At 37.8% G+C, this 19742-nt stretch overlaps 3 protein-coding genes across 11 annotated transcripts; all 3 read right to left on the reverse strand.

Annotated features, from left to right (window-relative positions):
- Positions 1-1847: 1847 nt before the first annotated feature.
- On the reverse strand, positions 1848-11585 carry LOC116128091. 9 transcript variants are annotated; one of them, XM_031413759.1, is made up of 18 exons: positions 9470-11585; positions 9272-9388; positions 8951-9133; positions 8802-8864; positions 8388-8459; positions 8024-8287; positions 6636-6755; positions 6375-6434; positions 5602-5642; positions 5407-5484; positions 5224-5308; positions 4822-4969; positions 4366-4477; positions 3747-4089; positions 3590-3672; positions 3182-3328; positions 2392-2516; positions 1848-2313 (listed from the first exon to the last, which is right to left on the reverse strand). In XM_031413759.1, exons 1-12 carry the CDS (start codon positions 11546-11548, stop codon positions 4844-4846), a joined length of 3288 nt encoding a protein of 1095 aa, XP_031269619.1. In that variant the 5' UTR covers positions 11549-11585; the 3' UTR covers positions 1848-2313; positions 2392-2516; positions 3182-3328; positions 3590-3672; positions 3747-4089; positions 4366-4477; positions 4822-4843. The 9 variants fall into 9 exon arrangements, with proteins under 9 accessions (XP_031269619.1, XP_031269621.1, XP_031269618.1 ...); XM_031413761.1 differs by lacking the exon at positions 2392-2516 and having other exon boundaries at positions 3201-3328; XM_031413758.1 differs by having other exon boundaries at positions 1849-2516; positions 3747-3939.
- On the reverse strand, positions 11572-13851 carry LOC116128087. Its single transcript, XM_031413750.1, has 3 exons — positions 12883-13851; positions 11690-11854; positions 11572-11580 (listed from the first exon to the last, which is right to left on the reverse strand). Exons 1-3 carry the CDS (start codon positions 13759-13761, stop codon positions 11572-11574), a joined length of 1053 nt encoding a protein of 350 aa, XP_031269610.1. The 5' UTR covers positions 13762-13851.
- A 759-nt stretch (positions 13852-14610) lies between these two features.
- LOC116128088 lies at positions 14611-19719 on the reverse strand. Its single transcript, XM_031413751.1, has 7 exons — positions 18732-19719; positions 17544-17853; positions 16354-17309; positions 15324-16254; positions 15126-15242; positions 14805-14987; positions 14611-14718 (listed from the first exon to the last, which is right to left on the reverse strand). Exons 1-7 carry the CDS (start codon positions 19613-19615, stop codon positions 14611-14613), a joined length of 3489 nt encoding a protein of 1162 aa, XP_031269611.1. The 5' UTR covers positions 19616-19719.
- Between the last annotated feature and the right edge of the window lie 23 nt (positions 19720-19742).

A 19742-nucleotide genomic window follows, 5' to 3' on the forward strand; every position in this document is an offset into this window, starting at 1 on the left:
AAACCCAAAAGATTAAATAAGTCACTTCTGAAAGTTTGAACAAAAAAACCGAAGGAATAGAATACAGTAATACACCTCTTTCACCTCTGGGCCCTTGAGATTGATGTACTACTCTGTTTCGTCCAACTCCGGTAATAAAGCTGATTCAGGTCGTCGGTTTCTAAGTTCGTATTTCCCCCCTTAACATTAAGTATCCTCACTTTCTAAGTTTCTATATCTACTCCTTGACATTAAATTAAATATATGATATCCTCACTTTCTAAGTTTCTATATCCCCCCCCCCCCCCCCTTAACATTAAATTAATTATATGATATCCTCACTTTCTAAGTTTCTTAGCAGTACCACCCCCTTATCATTAAATTCAATAAATGATATCCTCACTAAGGACCTAACTCCCCCCTTATCATTAAATACTTTATAAGATGTCTGGTAAAAGATGTGCCTATAAAAACCAATACATCCATCCAGGAAAGGAGCACGACTAAGGCAAGGAGGAAACTCAGAAGAAAATGCCTAACAACCATCCCGCTGATTATGGCGTTCAAAGGTCAGTGTAAATTTCTAGGCTTTCGATTTTGAATTTCCATTGCAGTTAATACCTTATTCTAACGAAAAATTTGTTTTTCCTGGAGTTAAGAGTGAACGAGAGAGGATTAAATTTCTCCATCCAATATTATGCCGTCATAGTCTTCTCATTAACACATCATGCTCTCTCCTCCAACTCAAGTACCAGCCAAAAGATGTAACTCCATTTGACACACATTACGGGATCATGCTGACATTCTCTGTGATTATGTGTTTGCATGCTGTTGTATTAGCGACTGAAATAAAATTGGGAACTCACAATTAAAGCTACCATGTAATCTTCGGCAAAATCAGTGTCTTCTTAGGAGCTCTTGCATCAATTTTGCTACTGTTGATACTAGTCCCACCTTTTGGGTGGTTCGGTTTGGCCTTATGAGCAATTTGTTTATTAAGGGTGGCTCATAATTCGTATCAGGAGTTCTGCCAATTGCTTGAATTTGTAACTCTTCAGTTAGCGGAGGTATTGAATATGCTGATGAATCGCGGCTCGGTGGAGCAGCAGAATCAGTTGCCCGAGTAGAGGTACTTTCTCATGGTCATATTAAATAATGAAAATATAAGCTCCACTGCAGACATAAATTTTAATAGAGTCGACCATGTACGTAGATATATATACTAAGCACTACCTTTTTCTTATATATGGTTTTGTCCTCAAAACACATTCATTTCTGCTTAAAAAGAGAGGCCAATTTCTCATGAATTTATTGCCCAATCTAATCTTTATTTAAGGTTCAAGAATCAAAGAATAAAAAAAGAAAATTTACTAGTTGCCACCGGCTCCGTGGGAAACAATATCGCATAAAGCAACCAAGTTCCACTTCCACTCCTCTAAAGACCGCGTTTTTGATAAATATATTGGTTAACTTTAAAAAGTTAACAAACAGTCAAAAATGACAATCTTTTAAGGGATTAGTAAATTCATTTTCCAAACTTAACGGACGTTTTAAGATTCCCTTAACTAACGTAACAGTCATAATGAAGACGCCGTAAACAACCCAGTTAAGTCAAGATGTTTTCACCCTCAATTATCTTCAAACACATCAGCCTCTATTAATTCAGTGATTTCAAATAAGCCGAGCCCATACTACGAATAAACACATGCATACGCACGTGTGAACGTGCTAGAGAAAAAGAGAGAACTTCTTGAGTTGCGAAGAAGCAATTTTCAAGAGTGGCGGTCTAGGGCCGAGAAAGCTAAGTCCATCACCAAAGCGAACCACCGCCATTACTGACCAGGATTCAGCGGCCCTGGCTTGCAAAACTAGTTTTGTCTTGCAAATCGGAAGTGGAGTCTCGCCAATTCGGGTGGAGCTAGGGTCAATGGTGGCGGCCTTGCGTATTCCGCGGTGGCGATTTAGTTTGAGGAAGAGAAATTGGGTTTATATAAATATTTAATAAAATATTGAAGTGACAAAAATGTCCTTATCCTGTTAAATTTTGATATATTTCAATTTTGATATATTTCAGTCAAGCACTATTTCTACTTCTATTTCAGATAGCAAAATGGTTTGTTTCCTACAAACTAGAAATAGAAAGGAATACCCACTTCGGTGAATATCCTTTGTGTCAGCTCACAGTAGCCAATGCCAATCCCAACTTTTTTTTCCCATTAAAAATTCTACCCCTCCTCACTCAACTTCAGGTACAAAACACAGTATCAACAGAGTCCAATCCTCCTTCATCTACCACGAAAATCATGCGGTTCATCTTTCATGACATCACTTCACCTGTAGACCCAAACAAAGAGGAGGCGAGAATATGAAAGATAATAAGTTAAATCCTAGTAACAGTCTGCAATACAATACCTTTCATCAAAACACAAATTAAGGTAGCAACGAAATAAGATGCGCCCAAGAAACATGCATTTTTTAGCACGTTTGGCTAGATCTTGTCTTCTGTCATTAAACCAAACAGGCACTGAAAAGTACAGCTGCAGTCAAAGTGAAAAATATAAGCTGTTTTTACTACAAGAAATGATAAATAGCTATTAACTCTTGAGCCAACTTTTAGATCTTTAATTTTTTTTTTTTTTTTTTTTTTTTTTTTTTTTTTTTTTTTTTTAACACTAAACCCGACTTGCTGAGGCCAACTCCTCTATGAGAGGCTAGCAATGCTCTATGTGCTCATTGGCTGCAGTTGGGTGCTAATAAAGAAAGAATGAACCAATAATATTATAAAAATAAGCGGAACAAAGTTCAACCCAACTGGTTATTCTTCTTCAATGATATCAAGTTTTCTTAGTTGCACCCATCAACACAGCAACCTAGCCTAGCAAAATGAAAACAGAGACTTGAAAGTCGAGTACAACACAACCTAGTAGCATATCACAACGCTGAATGTACACCAAATTTGAAAGGGATATCAGGAAAAGGGGAGGTAGTGATGAATATCTATCTTTTTTCAGTCAATCACATGTGGGCTGGAAAGGGATAATTTGACTAGGTGGCTAACCCTCACAGTCCACTAAGCAAAAGAACTATGAAAGTTAAGTAACAAACAAGCGTGCTTTCGATCATTGATGTCTTTAGTACCAGTAATTTTGTAAGTTGAAGACCATCTAATGAGTGTGACAAATAAATGCAAAAGCATACTCACTCATACTCATATGCATCACCTTCCAGAAGATGAAGGCAGCCACAAATCTGATCAGCAAACTCCAGAACACAGAAACTTGGTGTTCTGCCAGGTGCCAGCCACATCTCCATTGTAACTCAGTCACCAAATTCTTATATCAGCCACTCCCTAAACAAGAAACCTTAAGTTAAGTATCAGTGTAAAAGAAAATCAAGAGGTGCCATGTAAATGAAAACTCACAAGCTAACAAGTAGGGAGGACCTATCAGGAAGCTTATGTCAGAGGTTCATATGGTTTATGACAAAACTTGCACTGAAAATTGCTCTTTATTTATTTATTTTTTGTTCTTTGCATATAGGAAGGGGAGGTGCTGCAACCCACATACACAAGACTTGAAGGAAAGAAACAAGAAACAAAAATAAAAATTACATGGATATCAAACTGCCGATCAGTGACAGCACAAATTTCTTCTGAAAGCCAAAGACTTGAGGCATCAGTTACAATGATCAAGGCTGAAGAGAAGACAAAATCAGAAAAGTGGGGTGCCAGGAGAATAACTAACATTCTCAAAAATCTTATTTTTTACCTCATATACAGTGTTTTCCATGCCCTCGACCTCCTGCTAATCCTTTCCCTCCAAGTACTTAAGTGCTCCACATTAAACATGTAGGAGTTGTTGATCATATAGCTCAAGTTGTCTTACTACCTTCTACGATATCCAGCTAAGTATCAACACCAGAACTGAACTAGACATCACTAAAGCCACCAAAAGGATGAAACTGCATATCAAATGCCCAATTGTAGTAAAACAGATGGACCATTATCCGGTATGCCCAACCATACTAGAGAAGAATCCAATTCAAGATTCTTATTATATGACAAACACTACCACAGCCACAGCATTGAATGCAATTTCCAAAAGTCAAACCCTGCTATCATGGGTAAAATGGAGAGAGATATCATTACTGCGTGTCAAAAAGTACAATATAAACTCCCTATATTTGATTAAGACTATTGTGCTTTTTGTTTTGTGCCAAGATGTTAGAATATGTGTAAAAATTAGACATAAAAGAAAAATCACATCTATTATGCATATATTTATCAAAAAACAGAAAAACATACAAGAAAACAACAGATCTCTTAAGTATGAGAACGGACAAACAACTAAATATAAGAGATGCCTTCAAACAACTCTAATCACTTACATAATTATAATCTGTGTAATTATCAACCAGAGTCATTGGGGGTGGCCGTCTTGAAGTATTTTTCACTTCTGATGAACAAACTTCTCGAAATATTATTTGATTCTGATACCAACTGCAATTTTATGCCACAGATTAGATTTACACTTTAAATTTTGTATCAGTTGACCTGTGTAAAATCTTTATCCCTATTTGATTTCATTGGAGAAAATTAATCGTAGAAACTGTGGACTCCTAGAAAACAAACAATTGCCCATACTCCTGTAAATCGTTCAAATCAAGGAGAGAGAGATTTCCTATCATAAAATAAACAATAAAATATTTATAACGGGTAGAGAGAATCCCAAAATTTGCTAAGTTTACTGAGCATTCTCAGAATAACAAGACAGAAAAGCATTTATTGTGATAGTCTAATATTGCAGCCGCAACAACATTGCAAATGGCCTAAAAAATACTTACCAGAAAGAATTCTTCAAAATCCCTACGATAAATTGATACTGGGGATGATCTTTTGAAGTAATTTGTATGGCAGCCTTGAACATGAATCACCATTAGAAGGCAGGCACGCAAGCTCACTCTCTAAAATTGAATAAGCTTCTGAAAATGCCTGCATCACATAATATTTACTTATTTCTATCAGAAAAACGATGGGACAAATAGTACAACACATAAAAATATTTCCATAAAGCATCATTTTTTGTAATACTAACACTTAATACACTTAACAAATTAAGCTTATTCCCAAATCTGTTTACAGATAAGTTTAACAGGTCAATGTTTAATCAATAAAAATCCTGGCTATTTATAATCAACCATGGTTTCATTCAAATTATTGTAAAAGCACAAGGATCATAGACTGACCTTAATACACTGATGTATTCGGAAGCAATTTCTCCCCACATTATTTGTTGGAAAAAGAGGGTCATCAATGTGTATTGGATCAATGCTACAACATTTAGTATATTATCAGTATATGATACAGATGTAGTGATTTAAGGGGAAAGCACGTAAAATATTTGTTAATAGGAAACAAAGGGCTATTACCTATAACCTCTTTCTCTTTTTATATATACTCCAGTTCCCTGCACTGAAATACGCATTTGGCGAGGATCAAACACATTCCTGTACAAAACAACTAAATCATTGTAAATAAAATCAATTAAAGTGGAAATCAGGGAAAATTGCCACCACTTTCAACCATTAAAAAGATGAAAATTACATCACCAGCTTTTGACTCACCCAAAGAAGTAAAGAAAATCCATCAAAAGGCTTCCATAATTCTGCAAGAACATTGAAATTGCACAGCAAAAGAAATATTTGGTTAACCAATAGCAAAATAGGGGCCCAGGAAAATTATTTTGATATAGTATAGATTCTGTTTAACTGATTTTTGTAACATGGTCATATAAATTGTATTGATATTTTTGTTCTTGTACACCTACCTCTCAATTGGATAGCATTTTACTATTTTGAATCAAGGATTATCAACCACCTACAGTCAATTGAACTTATGCAGCAATTTGGCTTCAGGAAGAACCAGTAAGCAAGAAAGAACAAAAAGCATTGTATGCATTAATCAAGTCATCACATAGCATTTTGATTCTCACTTTTAGCATCAAATGGAGCAATTTATGCAAATTTTAAAACCCATGAAAACTAACACCAAAGAAAAGCAACAATAAAATCCTGAAATAGCATGGACTAGCATAGAGTCACTTTAAGCCATCAAAAACATCTGATTAAAATATTTCCCGAAAGACAAATTTTTGAAGAATGATTCATCCACTAAGAAGATGCCTAATCCGAGCTTCACAACAATCATTCTATAATTCATGGAAAATAATGTTTTACACTTGACATAATATAAAGGAGATAACCATTTAATGGTGACATAATATTTCAATATAATAGCACAATCAGGTAAAAGTACCAGGGAAAAAAAGAATGCTATAAAATGATTATATTAGTTATTATCTGGAACAAATTAAAATAAAGTTGGAAAACAAGCATACCTGGTTAATAGGCCGGCCAAGATGATGCTCATGTTGTAGAAAACGTGTAATTAGTAAAACCTAGAAAAAGGTTGAAACAGAAGATTTAGAAGTCCAAATTCAATTAACTGGTCAACTCCTGACCAGACGAAAGTCAAAAATAACCAAAAGAACACTAATAGTCAGATCCGTACATGTATTACCACTGAATAAGACAGGAGAGGCACAAAACTCAGTTTTCTGATATTACAGCATGCAAATGGGTAATGCAGGATAACTCACCAGGCAATAGGAACTTAAGCCACCAGAGTAGGATTGGTCCAGGCTACGATCTGCCAAGAATTGTTTTAGTATCAGAGCCAGGGGTGCTGAAGCCGGAAATTGCTCTGTCAGCTCTTTCACCTGCAAGCAACAATTTGACTTAAGAAATACTAAATGAAATAAAATCATTAGAACCAATGACATTTGAAAGTTAATCATTTCTGAAAAATGAAGTCAAATCAGATGAACCTAAAACATAGGCATATATGCACACACACCCTTAAGACACTCCTCTCCTGAAAACTATTTTGACAACAAAAGTGACCACAAGATGTTCCATAAACATTAAACATCTTGCCACTGATGCAAGGATCCAATATATTCTATCATTGGGAAGTTAGAGCAGATTTCAAAAACTAGTCCAGAACAATAAAATTTCAAGGGGAATAACTCTAAGAGTGTCTGAACTATTATACAAGTAACATGTATGGAATTATATCGTAAAAATAAGAAACAGGAAATAGTCTTCTCAAACAACAAATTATTTGCAAAAAGTGAAAAGAAAAAGAAGCATTATTAGCATAGTCTCATCTCACCACTGCAATGTGAGTGGCATGCTTGTTTGTATCATTTACTAAATCAGACTTCTCAAATACTTTTGAGCACACATACAATATGACCTAGCAATGGGAGCCCTTAAAGAGCCAATAATGTCTAACAAAAGACACCAGATGTAATGAGAACCTCATACTACCAAGTTGATTAATTAGTGCCCTGCATCCAGTGTTCACATGTTGCAAAGTCAAAAGGTTGCCTAAAGACAAAGAGAAGAACAATAAGTTTGATCTGCCTCCCTAAGCCACTTCCGAGCTGATAAGCTCTCAACACAATTACATGTTATAGATTCAGAATATTACAATCAGGACTAATCACAGAGCAAACAATTAGAAGAAATTTACAGCACAGCCAAACACATATAAAAACTAAATTATCTTGGGTTTGAGAACACCAGTAAAACCAAGCTCTACAGTCCACAACATAGTGGTAGTTGACAATGCAGAGATGTAAATCCAGTAAAACTCTTATAGAAATACTTCACCTCAAAGGAGAAGAAAAAGAGATTTATACTCATCAACAAGATGAAAAAACAGGCTTCAATTTATGCATTGCAGTCAACCAGTTTACAATGTCCATTAATAGGGAAAAGAGATGATATTTGACCAATCCACAGAGGGAAGCAATAAACTAACAAAAATGTCAAGGCAGAGTTCAATTAAGTCGAGTTCAATAAAGTCTTTGGTAAATCAGACTATAAGATTACACCACACCTCAGCAGATGCATATTTTGAAACCATCCAAAAGGTCTAAATCTGTTAAATTTTAAGGCAGAGTTCAATACAGAAATTTACCAGTTCTGTAGTTTGGAGTCCAGTATGTGATGGGGACTTGAAACTAATGTCAAGACGAACAGATGTCACAACTTTTGTATTATCATAATTTAAATGCGAGCACTTAGGCGAGGAAGAGTCTTCTAAGCCAATCATATCAGAGTGAACATGGTCGGCATGTTTTCCAGTTGTATCAGCAGGCTCCTCTTTTGGTGATTGTACATTAGTAGCAGCAGAAGTAATCAGATCATGTGGAACCTCAACCACAAGCATAATAATAGGTATCTAAGAGCAGAAAAGATAAGAGTATGAGAAGGGAAAAAAACAGAGAGGCTACAACAAAGGGAAGGAAAACAAACAGATTTCACAAAACATGAGACTTTACAGCCGTATTTTCAACAGTCTTCAAAGAATCATTTTTCACCCACTCCTGATTCGCAAGATACCTGGCTGCGTGCTGGAAGACAAAAGTTGGAGTGTCAATCTTTCAGCATGCTACAGGAAAATTATAAAAGGGATAACTAAAACACATTTTTAGCTCATTTGCCAATGTAATTGCTAAATTGAGATAATGAATTTTGGGGGGAAAATCCAATAAAAGGGTATCATATCCAAACAAGATAAATACCACAGTGACCTTAACCGTGCCACACTGAATTACGTAAACTAGAAGCCTGTGGTGATTACCTAACTAAAGTAGGTATACAAGCAAATAAACGAAACTGCAGCTGCCATCTTTTTGTTTTTAAATAAATTATGATGAGAATGCTACTATTTTGAGCTGCAAAATTGAAACTACCTGAAGGCAAGTTTCTTTAATACCATTACGACCTTCCAAAATCCCAGCTTCTTTGATAGGTTCCTAAAAAAATGTCTGCAGATAAGTTTCTTCCAATAAAGTACAAGCAAACAAGATAGAAGTAACTAAATACATAAGAAAGTACCAACCAAGTTCCTCACTGGAGGGAGACAAACCACAAGGTCCACATCACTAGTGGGAAGCGACAAACCAGTTGCATTTGAACCAAAAATATTTGTCCTTGACCTTGGCCACAGGACTTGAAGAGACCGAGTTACCCGCTTGACAGCCCAATTAATGAAAGGCCTACGAGTTGTATTCTCAGCGGCAACCTTAAATATCATCGCATCAAATAATCAATGATATTAAAGAATCACATAAAGCAACAAAAAGAAATCTGAAAGCTAGACAGTTTCAGTGGCAATTTAAAATAAAAACTATATAAGAAAAAAGATCAATCAAGTTTGTACCTGCTTGCAGAAGGAATCAATCTCATCGTGAAGAAGGCTGTGCATCAAAGAGAGTGATGCCTTTCTAGTAGGGCAGTTCTGTAACTCCAGTGGCAGCAAAGGAAATGCTACATCCGGCTGCATAATATCACAAATCAATAATTGCAATTCATAATCCCTAAATTGATTTAGAACAATACAGGCAGATGCTACGCTCACATGTTCTTGATCCCGAGTAAGCTGAGAAATTGCAATCAAATGATCTTGCAACAATGTGCCAGGGAGAGGCTGAATCATTGGGTGGGCTGAAAGATTTTTATTTCTCCATGAAGGCCAAACAACTTCAGAACCATCCATACGTACACAAGCTTCCTCCGGCATAGCTCCGTCGTGATACCAACCTCTCACACCCCAATGTCTTGGGCTAGAGCTACCAGATCTAACAGTTGGAAAGCCCCTGTTTTTCCTGGAGTCACTCACAGGCGATGGTGGAGGTGGGCGTGGAGCCCGAGGGACACAAAGCACTACAGGTGATGGTGGTCGCTTTATCCGAGGTTGCTCCCGCCTAGTGGGAGGAACACAAGGGCTTTTATGGTCATGACTACGTCTAAAATCAGATCTTGATCTTTCCCTTGACATATTTGGAATAATAATAGGTCGCAACATGGAGCAAGAAAGTGAATCTCCAGTCTTCATATCAACATCACCAGATAAACTGGCCAAAGACCCAGAGACTTCCTCCTCAGTTGCTGCATCTGTAGTTGTTGGTGATGGATGAAGCACCTTGCCAGGTACTTCATTTCCTGGGACAACATAACCAAATGCCTGGTGTCCAGGGCCTAGAGGATCAAAAGGAGAGCAAAATGAAGCAGCAGTTGGTGAAGTCAAACCATTTGTACTATATGAAGAAGAGAAGGCAACCACGTCATCAACAGCCCTTTTAATGTCTGCTTCATGCCAAGCCCACGAGCTATCATCAGAACTTAGTGATGGAGGCCGAGAGAAACCTGTCCCTGGAAAATCAGAAGTATTCCAATACATGACACCACCACCAAAGTACTGATTGTAATCTAACCCAGAAACTGCATGCAACTCAAGTTCTTCCTCAGATATCCAGTGACTGTCACAATCATCTGCTGATTCCTGGGTGGTTGATAGCTCAGGCAAGTCTGTGAAATCCCCAGGATTCTTTCTCTCATCATCAGTGGTCTTTGCATTAAACTGCACACTCTTAGGAGCAAAACTATGCTGAAAGCCAGACTGCCGTGCAGAGACAAATCCGGAATCATAATTACAAGTCACTGAAGGTGCAATTCCACAAACATTTCTTACCATTGGAGGCCAATCTAAACTCATTGTCAAAGGCTGCGACAAAATTTGGTTGCATCCACCTTCAATGGTGGAATTTCTAGCCTGATGCACTGTGGGGACAAAAGGTTGACGGACATGGTTATGCCAATTGTGACCAACTTCTAGATGCAATCTATCAGTGGCAGGTGGGAGATGTGAACTAATAGGAGGAAAATAAACAGGTGCTACACTAGGCCACTCATAAGAAAGACATTCTAAAGAGCTTTTTGGAGCAGTATCATATAAATTTTCGTTTTCCTGATCTTGATTCAAAACACATTCCTTCTCTACATCAAGAGTACCGACTTCAGGAGAAGTTGATTTTACCTCAGTTTTACTTGTATGAAAGGAATTCTGAAATGTGATGCCTCCATTGCCTAGAACACTATCAAGCTCCTTATCAGGCTTAACATGAGGCATTATATTACATTCTACCTTACAGTTTATAGCTTCTTCTACAGAAGGTTTAGTTTGATTTTCTATCCTACCATTTGATAACGTGTGACATTCTGGATCCTTGGAAACAACCCCATGATCTTCTTGTATGCTTTGAGCAGCAATAATTTCAGTAGCAGGCTCATTAGCAGAACGGCAAGAACTTGTATCTAAGGTCAGGATGCCACCACAATTTACATTACCCTTGGAAACATTTTGGATGGATGAATTATCACATGCCACATACTTTGCTGCCTCATCTTGTGAAGTAATAGAGGAGGAAGTTTCTGTGACTAACATTTTAGAATCTTTCACTGCAACTAGATTGTTAGAACTAGCGTTTTTGTTTTTACTTTTCTCTTTCCTACTCTTCCTTGTAGTAGTTCGTCCTGTACCAGTAATCACTCCTTGGCCATATTCCTGGTGACTGACAACCCTTTCCGTAGCTAAGGATGATTCTCCTCTGCAAATATCTTTCCCATCAGGTATACCAGGCATACTATTGGACTCCATCGAACCAGCTTTCTCAGTATCAGCTAAGGCACCTTCAAGATCCTGAGATAAATTAAGCAATTTAGATAGATGTTCCTCAAATACATAATCGAAAGTAAAAGGATTTCTAGTAAGCAGAAAGTCTTCCATAAAGAATAGTACCTTAGACCGTTTATCAAATGACTGCTCATCCACAGGTGACTTTGGCAAAGGGTTCTGCCTTTTCATACTACGGGTCCTCCCCTTCTTTCTACGGCCACAAGCACTGGGTTTATCCTTAGATTTATCAGGTGAGGACTTGAAATTCCCTTCTCCAAAAAGCTCAAACTTCGTGCAATCAAGTGAAACAACCATAAGTAAACCTCTCAGTTTTCTTAGAAAACAATCAGTCATAGTACTGAGAGAAACAAGATTGCTAAAAAACATAGTGTCTATATCATATTCATTATGCCGACAAAACGATATCGTAGTACTGATATCCCGAAGCACAAGCAGACTATTGAATGTATTAGTTATGGAAGCAGATTTCCCAAAATGAGAAGTTGATGCCTTGACTAAGCCACATTCGGCATCAGATGAGAGTCCCAGTATCATCCTTTGCAGTGATTTGGTATGGTTTAACCTTAATGACTGATCCACTCCAGCACTGAAGAGCCTCATTTCATCCTTTAAGGCACTGGCCTCTTTTAGAACCTCAAGAGTCTGAAAACTTATAATGACCAAGATTCAGAATCAAATTTCATGGAAAGGTCTCAAATGGATAAACATGAATATCTGGAACCCAATATTTTTTGAAGCACCAAATCTAAAAACCGAATTAAAAATTGAAAAGAGGTTCAAGTTTGACTTATAGCTCTTGTAGCTAATAAATTTTCCAGGAACCAAATTTGTGCCATACAGAGGATAATAAATAATTTATGAAATAATTAATAAGTTTCTAGGGAAAGTTCCTATCCTACTGTTAAATATTAGAGTAGGATTTATATGTTGAGTATATATGCACATTGTAGGAGGAATCTTAATACTAGCATTTACCCTGAAGAGTTGAAAAACATTAAGAGCTTGATTAGGATTTGTGATACAATAAAATTGTAAAGTAAAGCATCAGTCCAACATTGAATATTTGGTAATATTATGCAAACAAGCTAATCATTTGATATATTAACCTTAGAAGCATTTCTATTAAGAGAACTTTCCTATATTTGTTGTCACCCAGCGATATAAAAATATTCATAATTCACCATTATTTCTTCCATTATTAACTGTCCATAAGAAAAAAATATATAGATTATTAATATGGCAGCATAATGTGTCACTAAAATTTCATTGAGACAAAAAGGGTTCCGGGACAGCACCAGGGATTTTGCTGCTTTTCCAAAAATTGTGGTCAAGACCTTCCTTCTCATCGCAGTATCCAAATTCCTCCACCAGTCCACACACCCTTTCTTCCTCCAATAAACATTTGCCGCCACACCTGCAGCATTTACTTTCTCTTTCAACTTCACCCCCCTTTTCTTCCCATTGTTACTATTCAGCCATGCCAGTCTCAGTGCCACCTCTACCCTATTTGCCACAAAAGCTTCAATGCTATAATAACCCTGCGCTTTTAACCAGTCAAATTCCACCCAATCCGCTCCCAATTCAGTCTCTTCGCCTCTCAGAAACTCCCCCTTGGATACTTTATCCATTGTATCAACAAACCGATCCATATTTCCAACAAAGTCTTCACTTACCGTAACACAATCAAGACAATCTGTAGAACAAGAACAGCCGTCTATTTTTTCACCTTCTCGTGAGTTAAACAACCGAGTACACTCTAAAATCCATCGCTCTGTCTCGTTTGATTCGGAAACCCTAGATAAAAGGCCACGTGACTTCTTATAACAGAGGTTAGGCAAATAAGGTGGATCACGGGACGGTAGGTCCGGGAGGATGATGAAGAAGCCGTGGCCCTTTGTACGGAGTTTCCCAATCATTTGAATTAAGAGTTGAGTGAATTTTGACTCAATAATTGTGAGGTGAGCCTGGCGTTGATGGATGGTGAGTGATGAGAACCATTTAAGAATTGAAGATCGCGGGTGAGGGTTACGATTAGCGTTAGGTGAAAGCGAATGTGAGTGATATAGAGAGATGTGAGATGTCAGGGAATCAATAAGTTGATTCTCGGCCATAAGAGAATTTGTGAAAGATTTGGCAACTGATTTGTGAGAAAAATTAGGGTTTGGTATGGACATTGTCGGCTCCTTGAGTGTTAAATTTGTTTGAATTTTCAAAGAAAATTTCAAAAGAGAGACTCGACAGACAGAGAGACCATGACAATCGGATAGACGAAGAAGAAATGTTGTGAGTTACATCATTTTTACTTTATGAAAGGAATTCTGAAATGTGATGCCTCCATTGCCTAGAACATATCAAGCTCCTTATCAGGCTAACATGAGGCATTATATTACATTCTACCTTACAGTTATAGCTTCTTCGACAGAAGGTTTAGTTTGATTTTCTATCCACCATTTGATAATTGTGACATCCTGGATCCTTGAAACAACCCCATGATCTTTTGTATGCTTTGAGCAGCATAATTTCAGTGCAGGCTCATTAGCAGAACTGCAAGAACTGTATTTAAGGTCAGGAGCCACCACAATTTACATTACCCTTGGAAACATTTTGGATGGATGAATTATCACATGCCACATACTTTGCTGCTCATCTGTGAAGTAATAGAGGAGGAAGTTTCTGTGACTAACATTTTAGAATCTTTCACTGCAACTAGATTGTTAGAACTAGCATTTTTGTTTTAAAAGTTGGAGTGTCAATCTTTCAACATGCTACAGGAAAATTATAAAAGGGATAACTAAAACACATTTTTAGGTCATTTGCCAATGTAATTGCTAAATTGAGATAATGAATTTTGGGGGGAAATCAAATACAAGGGTATCATATCCAAACAAGATAAATACCACGGTGGCCTTAACCGTGCCACACTGAATTATGTAAACTAGAAGCCTGTGGTGATTACCAAACTAAAGTAAGTATACAAGCAAATAAAGGAAACTGCAGCTGCCATCTTTTTGTTTTTAAATAAATTATGATAAGAATGCTACTATTTTAAGCTGCAAAATTGAAACTACCTGAAGGCAAGTTTCTTTAATACCATTACGACCTTCCAAAATCCCAGCTTCTTTGATAGGTTCCTAAAAAAATGTCTGCAGATAAGTTTCTTCCAATAAAGTACAAGCAAACAAGATAGAAGTAACTAAATACATAAGAAAGTACCAACCAAGTTCCTCACTGGAGGGAGACAAACCACAAGGTCCACATCACTAGTGGGAAGGGACAAACCAGTTGCGTTTGAACCAAAAATATTTGTCCTTGACCTTGGCCACAGGACTTGGAGAGACCGAGTAACCCGCTTGACAGCCCAATTAATGAAAGGCTTACGAGTTGTATTCTCAGCGGCAACCTTAAATATCATCGCATCAAATAATCAATGATATTAAAGAATCACATAAAGCAACAAAAAGAAATCTGAAAGCTAGACAGTTTCAGTGGCAATTTAAAATAAAAACTATATAAGAAAAAAGATCAATCAAGCTTGTACCTGCTTGCAGAAGGAATCAATCTCATCGTGAAGAAGGCTGTGCATCAAAGAGAGTGATGCCTTTCTAGTAGGGCAGTTCTGTAACTCCAGTGGCAGCAAAGGAAATGCTACATCCGGCTGCATAATATCACAAATCAATAATTGCAATTCATAATCCCTAAATTGATTTAGAACAATACAGGCAGATGCTACGCTCACATGTTCTTGATCCCGAGTAAGCTGGGAAATTGCAATCAAATGATCTTGCAACAATGTGCCAGGGAGAGGCTGAATCATTGGGTGGGCTGAAAGATTTTTATTTCTCCATGAAGGCCAAACAACTTCAGAACCATCCATACGTACACAAGCTTCCTCCGGCATAGCTCCGTCGTGATACCAACCTCTCACACCCCAATGTCTTGGGCTAGAGCTACCAGATCTAACAGTTGGAAAGCCCCTGTTTTTCCTGGAGTCACTCACAGGGGATGGTGGAGGTGGGCGTGGAGCCCGAGGGACACAAAGCACTACAGGTGATGGTGGTCGCTTTATCCGAGGTTGCTCCCGCCTAGTGGGAGGAACACAAGGGCTTTTATGGTCATGACTACGTCTAAAATCAGATCTTGATCTTTCCCTTGACATATTTGGAATAATAATAGGTCGCAACATGGAGCAAGAAAGTGAATCTCCAGTCTTCATATCAACATCACCAGATAAACTGGCCAAAGACCCAGAGACTTCCTCCTCAGTTGCTGCATCTGTAGTTGTTGGTGATGGATGAAGCACCTTGCCAGGTACTTCATTTCCTGGGACAACATAACCAAATGCCTGGTGTCCAGGGCCCAGAGGATCAAAAGGAGAGCAAAATGAAGCAGCAGTTGGTGAAGTCAAACCATTTGTACTATATGAAGAAGAGAAGGCAACCACGTCATCAACAGCCCTTTTAATGTCTGCTTCATGCCAAGCCCACGAGCTATCATCAGAACTTAATGATGGAGGCCGAGAGAAACCTGTCCCTGGAAAATCAGAAGTATTCCAATACATGACACCACCACCAAAGTACTGATTATAATCTAACCCAGAAACTGCATGCAACTCAAGTTCTTCCTCAGATATCCAGTGACTGTCACAATCATCTGCTGATTCCTGGGTGGTTGATAGCTCAGGCAAGTCTGTGAAATCCCCAGGATTCTTTCTCTCATCATCAGTGGTCTTTGCATTAAACTGCACACTCTTAGTTGCAAAACTATGCTGAAAGCCAGACTGCCGTGCAGAGACAAATCCGGAATCATAATTACAAGTCACTGAAGGTGCAATTCCACAAACATTTCTTACCATTGGAGGCCAATCTAAACTCATTGTCAAAGGCTGCGACAAAATTTGGTTGCATCCACCTTCAATGGTGGAATTTCTAGCCTGATGCACTGTGGGAACAAAAGGTTGACGGACATGGTTATGCCAATTGTGACCAACTTCTAGATGCAATCTATCAGTGGCAGGTGGGAGATGTGAACTAATAGGAGGAAAATAAACAGGTGCTACACTAGGCCACTCATAAGAAAGACATTCTAAAGAGCTTTTTGGAGCAGTGTCATATAAGTTTTCGTTTTCCTGATCCTGATTCAAGACACATTCCTTCTCCACATCAAGAGTACCGACTTCAGGAGAAGTTGATTTTACCTCATTTTTACTTGTATGAAAGGAATTCTGAAATGTGATGCCTCCATTGCCTAGAACACTATCAAGCTCCTTATCAGGCTTAACATGAGGCATTATATTACATTCTACCTTACAGTTTATAGCTTCTTCGACAGAAGGTTTAGTTTGATTTTCTATCCAACCATTTGATAACTTGTGACATCCTGGATCCTTAGAAACAACCCCATGATCTTCTTGTATGCTTTGAGCAGCAATAATTTCAGTAGCAGGCTCATTAGCAGAACTGCAAGAACTTGTATTTAAGGTCAGGATGCCACCACAATTTACATTACCCTTGGAAACATTTTGGATGGATGAATTATCACATGCCACATACTTTGCTGCCTCATCTTGTGAAGTAATAGAGGAGGAAGTTTCTGTGACTAACATTTTAGAATCTTTCACTGCAACTAGATTGTTAGAACTAGCATTTTTGTTTTTACTTTTCTCTTTCCTACTCTTCCTTGTAGTAGTTCGTCCTGTACCAGTAATCACTCCTTGGCCATATTCCTGGTGACTGACAACCCTTTCCGTAGCTAAGGATGATTCTCCTCTGCAAATATCTTTCCCATCAGGTATACCAGGCATATTATTGGACTCCATCGAACCAGCTTTCTCAGTATCAGCCAAGGCACCTTCAAGATCCTGAGATAAATTAAGCAATTTAGATAGATGTTCCTCAAATACATAATCGAAAGTAAAAGGATTTCTAGTAAGCAGAAAGTCTTCCATAAAGAATAGTACCTTAGACCGTTTATCAAATGACTGCTCATCCACAGGTGACTTTGGCAAAGGGTTCTGCCTTTTCATACTACGGGTCCTCCCCTTCTTTCTACGGCCACAAGCACTGGGTTTATCCTTAGATTTATCAGGTGAGGACTTGAAATTCCCTTCTCCAAAAAGCTCAAACTTCGTGCAATCAAGTGAAACAACCATAAGTAAACCTCTCAGTTTTCTTAGAAAACAATCAGTCATAGTACTGAGAGAAACAAGATTGCTAAAAAACATAGTGTCTATATCATATTCATTATGCCGACAAAACGATATCGTAGTACTGATATCCCGAAGCACAAGCAGACTATTGAATGTATTAGTTATGGAAGCAGATTTCCCAAAATGAGAAGTTGATGCCTTGACTAAGCCACATTCGGCATCAGATGAGAGTCCCAGTATCATCCTTTGCAGTGATTTGGTATGGTTTAACCTTAATGACTGATCCACTCCAGCACTGAAGAGCCTCATTTCATCCTTTAAGGCACTGGCCTCTTTTAGAACCTCAAGAGTCTGAAAACTTATAATGACCAAGATTCAGAATCAAATTTCATGGAAAGGTCTCAAATGGATAAACATGAATATCTGGAACCCAATATTTTTTGAAGCACCAAATCTAAAAACCGAATTAAAAATTGAAAAGAGGTTCAAGTTTGACTTATAGCTCTTGTAGCTAATAAATTTTCCAGGAACCAAATTTGTGCCATACAGAGGATAATAAATAATTTATGAAATAATTAATAAGTTTCTAGGGAAAGTTCCTATCCTACTGTTAAATATTAGAGTAGGATTTATATGTTGAGTATATATGCACATTGTAGGAGGAATCTTAATACTAGCATTTACCCTGAAGAGTTGAAAAACATTAAGAGCTTGATTAGGATTTGTGATACAATAAAATTGTAAAGTAAAGCATCAGTCCAACATTGAATATTTGGTAATATTATGCAAACAAGCTAATCATTTGATATATTAACCTTAGAAGCATTTCTATTAAGAGAACTTTCCTATATTTGTTGTCACCCAGCGATATAAAAATATTCATAATTCACCATTATTTCTTCCATTATTAACTGTCCATAAGAAAAAAATATATAGATTATTAATATGGCAGCATAATGTGTCACTAAAATTTCATTGAGACAAAAAGGGTTCCGGGACAGCACCAGGGATTTTGCTGCTTTTCCAAAAATTGTGGTCAAGACCTTCCTTCTCATCGCAGTATCCAAATTCCTCCACCAGTCCACACACCCTTTCTTCCTCCAATAAACATTTGCCGCCACACCTGCAGCATTTACTTTCTCTTTCAACTTCACCCCCCTTTTCTTCCCATTGTTACTATTCAGCCATGCCAGTCTCAGTGCCACCTCTACCCTATTTGCCACAAAAGCTTCAATGCTATAATAACCCTGCGCTTTTAACCAGTCAAATTCCACCCAATCCGCTCCCAATTCAGTCTCTTCGCCTCTCAGAAACTCCCCCTTGGATACTTTATCCATTGTATCAACAAACCGATCCATATTTCCAACAAAGTCTTCACTTACCGTAACACAATCAAGACAATCTGTAGAACAAGAACAGCCGTCTATTTTTTCACCTTCTCGTGAGTTAAACAACCGAGTACACTCTAAAATCCATCGCTCTGTCTCGTTTGATTCGGAAACCCTAGATAAAAGGCCACGTGACTTCTTATAACAGAGGTTAGGCAAATAAGGTGGATCACGGGACGGTAGGTCCGGGAGGATGATGAAGAAGCCGTGGCCCTTTGTACGGAGTTTCCCAATCATTTGAATTAAGAGTTGAGTGAATTTTGACTCAATAATTGTGAGGTGAGCCTGGCGTTGATGGATGGTGAGTGATGAGAACCATTTAAGAATTGAAGATCGCGGGTGAGGGTTACGATTAGCGTTAGGTGAAAGCGAATGTGAGTGATATAGAGAGATGTGAGATGTCAGGGAATCAATAAGTTGATTCTCGGCCATAAGAGAATTTGTGAAAGATTTGGCAACTGATTTGTGAGAAAAATTAGGGTTTGGTATGGACATTGTCGGCTCCTTGAGTGTTAAATTTGTTTGAATTTTCAAAGAAAATTTCAAAAGAGAGACTCGACAGACAGAGAGACCATGACAATCGGATAGACGAAGAAGAAATGTTGTGAGAAATTACGGGAAA

This window comes from Pistacia vera, unplaced genomic scaffold (genome assembly GCF_008641045.1).
Source record: "Pistacia vera cultivar Batoury unplaced genomic scaffold, PisVer_v2 Contig197, whole genome shotgun sequence".
NCBI lineage: Eukaryota > Viridiplantae > Streptophyta > Magnoliopsida > Sapindales > Anacardiaceae > Pistacia > Pistacia vera.

Excerpts from the sequence above, each read along its gene's own strand:
- LOC116128088 (XM_031413751.1), bottom strand. The coding sequence starts at position 19,615 with ATGTCCATACCAAACCCTAATTTTTCTCACAAATCAGTTGCCAAATCT. Across the intron at positions 17,310-17,543 it reads CATTTGATAAACGGTCTAAG|GAATATGGCCAAGGAGTGAT; the intron begins GTACTATTCTTT and ends GTCAGTCACCAG. Across the intron at positions 16,255-16,353 it reads GCACGGCAGTCTGGCTTTCA|CACCCAGGAATCAGCAGATG; the intron begins GCATAGTTTTGC and ends TGAGCTATCAAC.
- LOC116128087 (XM_031413750.1), bottom strand. The coding sequence starts at position 13,761 with ATGTCCATACCAAACCCTAATTTTTCTCACAAATCAGTTGCCAAATCT. Across the intron at positions 11,855-12,882 it reads GAAAAGCAGCAAAATCCCTG|TTTGAGCTTTTTGGAGAAGG; the intron begins GTGCTGTCCCGG and ends GATTGCACGAAG.
- LOC116128091 (XM_031413761.1), bottom strand. The coding sequence starts at position 11,548 with ATGGAGTCCAATAGTATGCCTGGTATACCTGATGGGAAAGATATTTGC. Across the intron at positions 6,435-6,635 it reads GCTTAAGTTCCTATTGCCTG|GTTTTACTAATTACACGTTT; the intron begins GTGAGTTATCCT and ends ACCTTTTTCTAG. Across the intron at positions 4,970-5,223 it reads GAATACATCAGTGTATTAAG|GCATTTTCAGAAGCTTATTC; the intron begins GTCAGTCTATGA and ends TATGTGATGCAG.